Source organism: Oreochromis aureus, linkage group 3, assembly GCF_013358895.1.
Source record: "Oreochromis aureus strain Israel breed Guangdong linkage group 3, ZZ_aureus, whole genome shotgun sequence".
Lineage (NCBI taxonomy): Eukaryota > Metazoa > Chordata > Actinopteri > Cichliformes > Cichlidae > Oreochromis > Oreochromis aureus.
In genome coordinates, this window is record NC_052944.1 from 86,333,539 (window position 1) to 86,345,287 (window position 11,749).

Here is an 11,749-nt window from a genome sequence, read left to right on the forward strand (position 1 = left end):
GCAATAAAGCAGCCTCCTTCAGTTCATCCATGTGTTTTGAGTTCTACATTTAGCTCTTTCCCCCTGCCTGCCTGTTTCATGACAAAAATAAACAACTCAGTCAAAACGAGGCTCAATGACAAAATAAGTGAGTGTCTCTATTTGTGTCTCAAAGTGATAACAGAATATTATCTTCAGTGAGTGTTTTGCAGTTTCTACTTTGTGGTTTCTAGCCACAGCTCATCTTCCTACATAAACACTGAGGGGGAAGTACTGAAATAGCAATCAGGTGATGACGAAGACTTAAAGGAGACTGCTGTATCTTCTTTTCAACCTTTTATTTTAGACTCAGATGTGTAGTTTATATATTCGTTTTGACAATAGAAATGAAAGCCATTTGCTGTTTAGTTAGCTCAATAAAATCAGTGGACAGCACCGAGAGTTACAACTGGAAAGAAATAACAAGTGATGCAACATGCCTTAATTCGTATGTTACAGCACACAGTGAAAGTGTGTACTGATTAGAGACTGTGTAGAGACTTTGAGGAAACAGATCATACAAAACTAACTTCATTGGGGATCAATAAGATTTTACCACTAATAGTAACTGTTAATGGAGGCAGTATTTATTTTTAACAGTGTGTAAAGTGCAGAGGAAAATTTTAATGTAATTTGTTGCACAAAGAGGTGTTTACAAGGGTTTTAGAGCTAGTTATGTACCCATTTGGTGGTTACATGTTTTGATATTTACACATCTGAATCTGATGTTTATAAATCAGAATGTTTAAACATACACGTTCAAATCAGCAATAAGGATGTGTTATATCTATATAGTTATGTCTGTGAAGGTTCTCAGTCATCCAGGTCATCGTAGTATGAGGAGCTTGGAAAGAAAAGCATCTGGACTTCTTTAAGTTGCTTGAAGATGTTTCACCTCTCATCCGAGAAGCTTCTTAAGTTCTAGGGTCAAATGGTGGAGAGTCCCAGATTAAAGCCCTGTGGGAGTATCCCCCAAGAGGAACAACGGACTAGGTTTCACAATGAGCTCACCCAAGTGACCTACACCCATTTTCACACCTTGGCTCATCTGATTAGGTAGCGGATCAATAGGGGGTCCTTTGTCAATGGACCTCGGCCTTGGAGATCCATTGTCCCTCTTTTGTGTGTGTGTGTGTGTGTGTGTGTGTGTGTGTGTGTGTGTGTGTGTGTGTGTGTGCGCGCACATGCACAAAATAAAACAAGCTACTGAGGTAGAAACAAGGTGGCCTTTGTTCAAAATAAATGGGTTTTGAGATCTAAACTGGATCCTTCCTTTCGTTCTACATTTCCTAAAATCTGGAATCTCGAAGACTCTCACAGTCTGTTTTGTAAAACCTAAAAGAGGAATTATTGATTTGATCAACTGGTCCCTGAATGCAACTGACACCCTCTTCTCAACAAGAAGCCTGGTAAATGGTAAATGGTCTGAATTTGTATAGCGCTTTTTTACTAGTCCTTAAGGACCCCAAAGCACTTTACACAACCAGTCATCCACCCATTCACACACACATTCACACACTGGTGATGGCAAGCCTGGGCTCGGGTGAGCCTGAGTGTCCTGGAGGGACATTCCCTGCCGGATACACGATGGACGGGTGGAGAAGCTGGAGGGTTGCGTGCCTGGCGGGACTGTCAATCAAGGACATTGAAGACATCTACCTTTCTGGAACCATGATAACAGGGTTCTTGCTGATCGGAGCTGGCTTGGCCCTGGCTTATCAGAAATTGAAGAAAGTGGAAACGACTGTTCAAAACCCCACAAGGCTGCCCGCTGTGATTGAAACGATGGGGTGAGTCGTGAATTCTCAAAATGTGCTCATTGTATGCAGCAGGGATAAGATTTTAGCGAAGCTCGAGGCTGTCCTGAACACTCAGACTAAAATCTTTGAGCGAAAATTGGATAACATCTTGGAGAAGCTCATGGCTCTCCAACGGGAGATTGAGAGACCAGTGATGGACTCTTAGACCAAGTGTGAAATTGATATGCAGTTGTTCCCACTAAAGGAAAACCACCATCATTTCATGCAGCTACCACATCAACGCCAGCTGTGGCCTCAAGGCTGGAGCTGAACAAAAAAAAAAAAAACCATAACAGACTTTGTTTAAACTCTTTGTGCCCATGTCCCCCATTCTGGATTCCAAATGCCTTTGAATGCTTATCTCCAGGTCAGATGGCAGGTCTGGGCCCAGCATATGCTGCAGGACCGGATCTGCTGTCTACACCGGCTTACTCTCACCCCTTACCCACCCCGGTTGCTTGTAACGTGCTTCTATGGTATATTAAGACTGCTTTTGTGCTTAGGTGTTTTTTTTTCTGTCCTCAAACTGTTCTCCCATCAGGAGCTCAGTCTGGGTGGAGCTTTTATCTCCTCCTTTTACCTCATGTTATGTATTTTCATTGTTTTTCTTTATCAGCCTACCTCTCTGACCTGTCTCCCCAATGTGATGTTTGTGTAAGTATGTTTGGTCGGAGGATTCCTTTGTGAGTGCGCATGCGCCAACCAGCATGCTGCCTGCTGTAACCTATAATTTAATTCAGGATTAATAAAGTATTTCTGATTCTGATTCTTTATTCATCTGAGCTCCTGTCACCTTTTAGCTCAGTGGTTTTCAGTTGTTTGACTCGTGATGGTAAAGGTGAGGGCCAGTGAAGTGACAGAATTACCTCAGACAAAATGTGGGATCTGCTCCCTATGATACTCACTAGTGAAGGGACCTGATTGGTGGGACCTTTAACAAGTTAAAGGATTGCAAAAAAGTTGATACTGTTCATCTGGACATGCTGTTTTCAGTTGAAGAAACATCATCATTTATACAAGTGACTTCTTCAGTCTCATGTGGTTTCCCCAACCTTATAACTACATGAGACCAAAATTGTTCTGGATCAGGTTCCCTGGCACAAACATAGTAATATAGTGTACACTGTTAAGTGCCAGAAGCCCACAAAGCAGACAGGTGTCAAACTGGCACTGGTGGCTGACTTCTGGCATGGTAAGTGGTATGTCATCCAGATGTGGGCAAGGTCTGGCAAACCAGATCTGAGCCACCAAAGGGCGGTCATTCTTTGCGGTATGTTGGCCATGTGTAAGCACATTGTGTGGGTCAGATCTGGGCCATACCAATTTTGAAATGTGAGGGAGGGTGTAGTTCCTGACAACTGGATAAAATGAGTGCAGCAAAAAACCCCAAAAAGTAAAGAGGACAAAGATAACTTGATTAATGAAAGTCTCATTAATAAGGATAAAAATTATTTCAGACAAGGTTTTCTTGGTTGAATAACAAATTATATACATTTAAGAGTCCAAATAGTTGTTATTTTTTCTTATATATTTTGTTTGTTGTAAGTTGAATTGACTGACTTCTAGATATGCATTGTGAACGTGTCACCTATAACCTGACCAATCATGCAGAGGAGGAGGATGAGAAGATTAGAATGAGATGAGAAGCGCTGTCCTGCAGCTTTTAGATGCATTCTTGTTCCAATACACCTGAATCAAATGAAAGGCTTGGTTTCACATTTGATGGCACGCTGAAGAAGTAATTCAACCATCTGATTCAGCTGTGTTGGAGTAGGGATACATCTAAAAGCTGCAGGACAGTAGCTCTCAAGGACTGGAGTTGGAGACTGTTGGGATTTATTTTTATCTGTAAGGCTAATATCTCATAATTTGCATCACATACAGTATTTGTGTTTTATTCTTTACTGCACACAGTATATTGTAGAGCAGCTGTGTATTTGGAGTGTATTTGCAGAAGGATCAGACTTGGAGGGCCACACATCTGCCGTACTCTCATACATCAGCTTCTGTACTGAGAGCGTAACAACAACAAAGACTGTTAAAGTGTTCCCAAACCAGAAGCCATGGCTCAACAGTGAGGTGAGAGCCCTGCTAAGAGCACGTGACAGCGCCTTCAAATCAGGAGACCAACAAGTCTACAAAGAGGCACGCCAATCTCTGGTTAAAGGCATAAAAGAAGCCAAGCGCAAATACAAACAGCGCATCGAGGAACACTTTAACACAAAGAACTCCAGAAACATGTGGCAGGGGATCAAGACACTCACTGGCTACAAAGACAGTTGCACACAAACCAACTCCCCAGACATCACCTTACCTGACACCCTAAACCATTTCTTCGCCCGCTTTGACCAAGAAAACAGGGACACCATCACCCATCCTGCCATTACAGAGAGGGACGATGCTCCCATCCAGCTGGAGCAGCACCAGGTCAGAGCCACACTGCGCAGAGTCAATGCGAGGAAAGCAGCTGGTCCTGACGGTGTAGCCGGTAGAGTGCTTAAAGCATGTGCAGGCCAACTAGCAGAGGTTTTCACCACCATCTTCAACCTCTCACTGCTACAGTCTGTAGTACCATCCTGCCTTAAGTCAGCCACCATCGTTCCAGTGCCCAAGAAGAACACAGTGAGCTGCTTGAATGACTATCGTCCAGTTGCTTTAACACCCATAATTGCCAAATGTTTGAACAGCTCATCATGTCACAGATTAAAGCTGCCATCCCTGCAGACCTCGATCCATACCAGTTTGCATACAGGGCAAACAGGTCGACAGAGGACGCCATAATAACAGCTCTTCACACAGCCCTCACACACCTGGACTGTAGTAACACCTATGTGAGAATGCTATTTGTGGACTTCAGCTCTGCCTTCAATACAGTTCAACCCCACAAACTGGTTAATAAACTAAGCAACTTAGGACTCAGCAGCTCACTGTGCAGCTGGATACTGGACTTCCTGAGCAACAGACCCCAGAACGTAAGAATGGGAGAGCACACCTCCTCCACCCTCATTCTGAATGTGGGTGTCCCACAGGGTGTGTCCTCAGTCCCCTCTTATACTCACTTTTCACCCATGACTGTTCACCAATCCACACCAGTAACACCATTATAAAATTTGCTGATGACACCACTGTCATAGGACTGATCGACAACAACGATGATTCAGCCTACAGAGAGGAGGTTCAGCATCTGAAGCAATGGTGTGACGACAACAACCTGCATCTGAACACAGCCAAGACCAAGGAGATGGTAATCGACTTCAGAAGAACAAAGCGATCTGAGCACTCTACCCTCTACATTGATGGGGAGGAGGTAGAAAGGGTAGAAAGCTTTAAGTTCCTCGGAGTCCACATCTCGGCCGACCTTACCTGGTCCACAAACATCTCCCACCAGGTAGGGAAAGCACAACAAAGGCTGTACTTCCTCAGGAAACTACGTCAGGCCCAATTACCCCAAAGACTGCTAGTAAACTTCTACCACTCCACCACTGAGAGCCTTCTGACTTACTGCTGCACACTCTGGTTCAACTGCTGCACCGCGGAGGACAAGAGGAACCTGCAGCGGGTGGTGAGGGCAGCAGAGCGGGCAATCGGCACTTCACTAACCCCCCTCAGAGACATCTATACTGGCAGACTTCAGCAGAAAGCCAGCATCATCATCAAAGACCCCTTGCACCTTGGACACTCACTTTTTTCCCCCCTTCCCTCTGGTAAATGCTACAGGTCCATCAGGTCGAAGACAAACAGACTCAACAGAAGTTTTTACCCACAGGCTGTCAAACTCCCTGATTGGAGGATAACTGCACTGCCAACACTCATGGACATTACACCTTATTTATAAATCGTATTTCTGTTTATACTTCAATGCAACCAACACCCCTACCTCTTTAAACTGTATTTATTATAACATTATTTAGTATAGTTCCAACAGCACCCCCCCACTCAATGTGCAATATCACCCCCCCTCACACACACACACACTCAATGTGCAATATCACTGATCACACTGCACCTCTCAATGCACCTGCTAGTTAGATGGCATGTATGTGTATGTATATAGATGTAAGCGTGTATGTGGAAATATGTGTGTGTATGCATGTACGGATGCAAATATGTATATATACATATATGTATGTATGTGCGTGTATGTTTGCAGGTGTATGTATAACTTGTACATATCTTTCTTGTGTAAATGTAAATTTGTCATTGTGTAAATACTTGCGCTATTGTGTACTTCACACACATGGAGAGATGCCAAACTGCCTTTCACTGTTCTTGTAACAGTGACAATAAAAAGCTATTCTATTCTATTCTATTCTATTCTATTCTATTACTCTGATACTAGCATTTAAGGCAGCTGTGGGTCAAGAGGCAGAGCGTGTCATCTACCAATCAAAAGGTCAGTGGTTTGATCCTTATTGATCCACATAGTACACTGAAGTTTCTTTAAAAACTGAACCCAGATTTGCATCAGTCTCATTGGATCCATTGGCCAGCACCATCAATCAATTGACCTTTGAGCTGAGGAAATATTTGAGTTGTTCAGAAAGTCTTGGGATTCATGACACTTGTTTCAGATGAAATCTGAATTGGCTTCAGGTGCTGTCTCGTGTTAGCTGTAGTGATGAGGAGGTGAAGGACATTAGTAAAAAATCAATCAGTGGCAATAAAGTGAGTCAGTGCTCAAATAAGAAGTGTAGCAGCAGCTGATCAGAGAATGACTCGTCTCTATTGGAAACATGTCGTGACAGTTTAACAGTGAAGACAAAGAGGAAATAGGCCAGTGTGCAGGGCAGCAGTGATGTCACTGTGTATTTCCTTAGTTACAGTGGTACCATCACACTGAGAACGGCTGAAGCAACTTTTCCTCCTCGCAGCAGAACCGGAGGTGAGTCCTGATGGTGTCTGATTCTCACATCTTTAATACTTCTACTAATAGAAAAACTAAATAAGATAATTTTAAACCAGTCCTGACCTAAGGAACAAAAGTAATCGGGTTAGTGTTTTAGAAGCTAATCTGAACATACGATTGCAAATCTCTTATTGACTAAGGTTCGTGGTGTCCTGGTGCCAGATGCATGGACAAACAAGCTTACACTCAAACATGATGACGTTGTTGAGCACATACTGTGATTAACACATCAATATATTCAGAAAATAATCAGTAAGGGGTCAAATACTTTTTCAGCACAATATAAAACCTGTTTAACACAAGTTATCAGCAAGTCAGGTTACAAGAGACAATCAATCATTGTGTGTTTTCTGATTTACAGTGATGCCATTAAACCACCAAGGCTTAATCACTTGCAAAAATTTAAATTCTAACTTACTTTTAACAACTAATCAGGAAGTTATGTGTCTGAGTTTTCTGTGCAGCACTTTCAGTGGTCACAAACAGGAAACACAACAGGGTTGAGGTTAGAGCTGCACTGTGTCTTTTATGGTTTACAATTATAACATTTAACCAGGAAGACACAACGACTAAAGTAACTTTTCATCATCACAAAAAACTGCAGAGGGATAAGTTAAATACAGGTGAGTCCAGCTGGATTCTCAGACTCACATCTTTTGTGCTTCTGTTGATTTTAAAAAATGACACTTATTATTTTTAATAGTTCCTGACATGTGGAGCAAAAACAATCAATGAGTTCAGCGTTCAAGAGATGTCAATCCAACATCATGATAAAAAATACTTGGACATTTAGTTAAGTGAGCATTCAACCTCAAAGTTCATCTGTTCCAAGTAATTAGTTTCTCTCTGGTCCCAGTCTGTACCCTCTCGTTTCAAACCCTCTCGTTATCCTGCCTGTATTTAAGTGTTTCTAGTTTCTAGTTTTTTTAGTTTTGTATGTTTGTACTTTAGTGTTCAGTGTTAAAGTAAAGCTACCTCTTTTAATTCACTCCTTTGTTTCCAAGTCCTGCTATTGGGGCCTAGCTCTGCCTGCCACACAGTCATCGTGATAATTTCAATGTCAAAGTCAATTTTTTTTATATTGCACATTTCATTCTTTAAAGGAATTAAAACAGCAAAACAAAACATTCAAATATATAAACTTGCAGGCAATCTGAGTAAATTCCTTTAACTCGATATCCAAGCTCATTGGAGTCCAGGATAGGGATGGGTATTGATAAGATTTTAACGATTCCGATTCCATTTTCGATTCTGTTTAACGATTTGATTCTTTATCGATTCTCTTATCGATTCTTAGTTTTTAAAAAGGAGAACACTAAGGTCGATTAGCTTAGAATTCTGTTTTATATCTTCTCTTTCAACAAGATAGAAATTTAGGAGTAACATGGCCTTACACACCCAACAGTGAGATCTTAAGAGATCCAGCCTATGGCTCTTCAATGGGGTGTCACAGGGTCCCTGGGGAAAATTGTAAATGTAAAATAATAAAATAAATATTCTTCTGTAGCAATAACAAAGTATAACATAAATTATTCTGTAGCAATTACACAAGAATATCCTGTAATGTCCCTGCCTACAATTAAACACATTCACTTACCATCTGCTGTGGCAAATGGCTGCAAGGTTTTGACCACAAACTAGTCACTGCTCGGTGACATTCGGGCCTGAAAAGAGACGCTACCGGTGGACTGCAGCGACAACTGCCAGCGAGCGCCAGCCAGACTCTGTCTGTCTCATCACAGTCACCTAAATGCACAGTAATGGCAGGTTTTGTAATAAAGCAGATCGCGCTAACATAATATGCACTGTTAGTTGATTATTTACCTGCCGCGATTAACGGAGATGACGTCCAAACGTTACCGCTGCTGCTGGGTTGAGATTCACGAGTCCGGAGCGGAATTAAAAACACGACATTCATTTAAGTTCATCGCGTGTTTTGTGAGCAAATGCTTTTGCATATTCGTAGTGTTTCCTCCCTTAATGAAATATCTACTTTGCAAGTATTGCAAGTTGCCCTGTTGTCATCCGCTCGTAAAGTATAAACAAACTTTTAAGCGTTTGAGCCGCTTAGGCGCGTGTGTTTCCTGCCAGGTACGCTCCGACGCGCCGCAACGTGGTGACATCATTCGGGGCGACTGGAATCGATAAGGGAATCGTTTGCAAAAATGGCAAACGATTCCAAGGAATTGAAACAGTGGGAACCGGTTCTCAACAAGAACCGGTTTTCGATACCCATCCCTAGTCCAGGAGGCCTGCCATGACTGCCCTTCACCGTCAGGCCTGGTGTCAGTACCATGTGCACTGGAACATGAACATTTAGAGAAACATTATGATCAGAGATGAGTCCAGGTTCTGCCTACAGCTCACTGCTTCAGCTTGTGCTTAATGGATTGTCATAAGATTCATGAGAGGGTTGACTTATCTTTACTAATGAATGCTTCCTTCCACAACTAAGGTACTAATGTACAGAATGTGTGTAGGTCTATGTGTGTCTGTGTGTTTCCAGCCATACCATACATAGACATACGACCTTTCAATGAACTTAACGTGTGTGTTTGAGCTATGCTCAAAAAGCAGAAGTAAGCATCTTGCTAAACTACAAAAAAAGAAACTTGCAATAGATCATATCTCAAATGAAGGTTGAAAGGTGTGAAATCTTGCATTTTAATAGAACAGAACAGTCTGGTTTAAAGCTATAATGGAAATCGTAATGCCGCGGCTGCTTCCTCTCATCTGATGGTGCACAGACTGTACACAGAATCCTTATCAGACCTAATAAGATATTTTATCAGCATATAAATGAATATATATCTCTAAGCAAAAATGATTATGTCTCTAAGCACAAATAACAACCTTAAAAACATCAACTCTCACAACAGATGTGTGCTTCCTTCCACAACTGCAGACTGTATATAACCTCTAGCACAATATTTAAAATTGGTCCAACATTAATTTAACACAACAAACTAATAGTGAATCATTTTAAAAAATGAACCTATAAATTCAGTTTAAAACACTATTTTTTTTAAAGTGTTTTTATTTCCAGCACCAGAAACATGGTTCACCCCAAAAATGAAACAGTGCCTTCGAACCAGTCCTGTGGTAATGTCGACACATCAGTCAACCCTTTCATTACGCTGGTCTACAGTCTGGTGTTTCTGGTAAGTTTCAAATGTTCAGATTGTGGGGTTTTTGGGGGGGGGGTTTTAAGGAACTGGTTCAAGGTTCTCTGTGCATCTACCAAAGTCCTGTCCTCTCTGTGTCGCTTCAGGTGGGTTTACTCCTCAATGGCTTCATCATGAAGTTTTACTGTTGCCAAGCTCAGCAGCAGGCATCAAGCAGCTTGATGGTCTACCTGAAGAACCTGACAGCTGCTGACTTCCTTCTCTGCCTCTCTCTGCCACTGCGCATAATCCACTATAACAGCAGCTCTCCCATGGTTCAGCTGCTCCACTGCACAGTTGGAGCTTCTGCTTTTTTCCTCAACATGTACACCAGCATCATATTTATGGGGTACATCGCTGCCAACAGGTAAGAAACCTTTACTGATTTCAGACTGTTGTTCATGACAGCGTAAAAACTAGATTAAATGGTTAAGTACACACCCTGTGCTCCTAACAAAAGCATGAATGTACCTTTTTCTGGCTCAATATTGACCTTTGCAGATTTGGCACATTTGTGACTGATTAGTGAAGTTGTATTCTGCCTCCTTCCTCTTCTGTCTTCAGGTATCGGAAAATCGTACATCCTTCAGGAACTCACATCCCGCAAACAGTACGAACTGCGAGAATCATCTCTGTCATCACCTGGGTTATTCTCCTGGCTCCAACAATCACTTTTATCAGCTTTTTTATCAGCTCCAAGCAACCTTTGACCACTAATTACTGTGTTGATTCCTTTAGTTCATCAGTCAGCCTGCTGTACAAAATCCTCCACACCTTCTCTGCAATCATTGTCCTCTTAGTCTTCATATCCCTGGTCTTCTTCTACTACAGCATCTCCCGCAGGGTGTTGCAGGCACAGCAGAGGCAGCTGGCCTCCTCTGGCTCTGAAAAGCTGGTGAAGTCTCGCAGAAACATGTTGGTGCTTGTCAGCATCTTCTGTGTTTGTTTTGTCCCCTATCACCTGGTTCGACTTCCCTTTACTTTTCTGTGGACCAGCTGCTCTGTGAGTGCAGTGTTGTACAACCTGCAGGAGGTGGCTGCTATGGTGTCAGTTTTCAACGTCTGCCTGGACCCTGTTGTTTACTTTTTCCTCTGTAAGACTTTTCGAGCTCGGGTGAGAAAGGCGTCCAGGAGGACCAACATCCAACAAGCAAATGAGGAGAGCGAGAGCAGCAGGGAGCAGCTGGACATCACTACATCAACACCAGTGTTGCAGGGCAGTGATCTGTAAGGCAACGTACAGCATTTTATAAAATGACGAGATTTGCTTTTGTTTTGAGAGTCAGATTAGTGAAACCAGTGTCATGGATCCCCGTCCTCATGAACCACAGGACGTTCTTCTGTGCTTAGATATCAACATGAGGCTGAACTCAGCACAAAAACACAGTATCAGTGTTTATGTTGCTAGCACTCACCTTTAGCATGAACAAAGTGAACCAGTGTGTGGTCAGATTCATACAAAAAAAGCACATCGTTAAATATCTGTCTCTGGAAACAGTTTTAACATTCACACATATCCAGATGAGCTTTTTATCTTTCAGCAGTAATCTGTACATTTGATTAAAAAAAAATCTAAAAAGCTTGGAAATGAATTTACTGCTTTTGCTTATAAAGAAAATATCTAAGATTTGCAGGCTGGTTTGCTTCTTTACTGTTTTTCAACACAGATGTTTGTTCTGCATTGGAGCTAAAAACAACAACAAAACAAAACAAAAAAAATTTAATGTTTTGTTTGGTTGTTTCGAACAATTATATGTTATATGTTGTTATGTTGTTCCTCGCTGGTCAAGCTGCCCCTTTTTTTGACTCCCACACTGATGCTTTTCTCTGCAGTTTGCACCATTTGTGAGTCTAACAGTCTC

The 11,749-nt window shown here is 42.0% G+C and overlaps 1 protein-coding gene across 2 annotated transcripts; it reads left to right on the forward strand.

Annotated features, from left to right (window-relative positions):
• The first annotated feature begins 6,642 nt into the window (after positions 1 to 6,642).
• Positions 6,643 to 11,514, forward strand: LOC120439094 (P2Y purinoceptor 14-like). 2 transcript variants are annotated; one of them, XM_039609795.1, is made up of 4 exons: positions 6,643 to 6,699; positions 9,770 to 9,884; positions 9,995 to 10,254; positions 10,452 to 11,514. In XM_039609795.1, the coding sequence occupies exons 2-4, from the start codon at positions 9,780 to 9,782 to the stop codon at positions 11,116 to 11,118; spliced, it is 1,032 nt and encodes a 343-aa protein (XP_039465729.1). In that variant the 5' UTR covers positions 6,643 to 6,699; positions 9,770 to 9,779; the 3' UTR covers positions 11,119 to 11,514. The 2 variants fall into 2 exon arrangements, with proteins under 2 accessions (XP_039465729.1, XP_039465728.1); XM_039609794.1 differs by having other exon boundaries at positions 6,660 to 6,699; positions 9,755 to 9,884.
• Positions 11,515 to 11,749: the final 235 nt, after the last annotated feature.

Excerpts from the sequence above, each read along its gene's own strand:
- LOC120439094 (XM_039609795.1), top strand. The coding sequence starts at position 9,780 with ATGGTTCACCCCAAAAATGAAACAGTGCCTTCGAACCAGTCCTGTGGT. Across the intron at positions 9,885-9,994 it reads TCTACAGTCTGGTGTTTCTG|GTGGGTTTACTCCTCAATGG; the intron begins GTAAGTTTCAAA and ends GTGTCGCTTCAG. Across the intron at positions 10,255-10,451 it reads GGGTACATCGCTGCCAACAG|GTATCGGAAAATCGTACATC; the intron begins GTAAGAAACCTT and ends TTCTGTCTTCAG.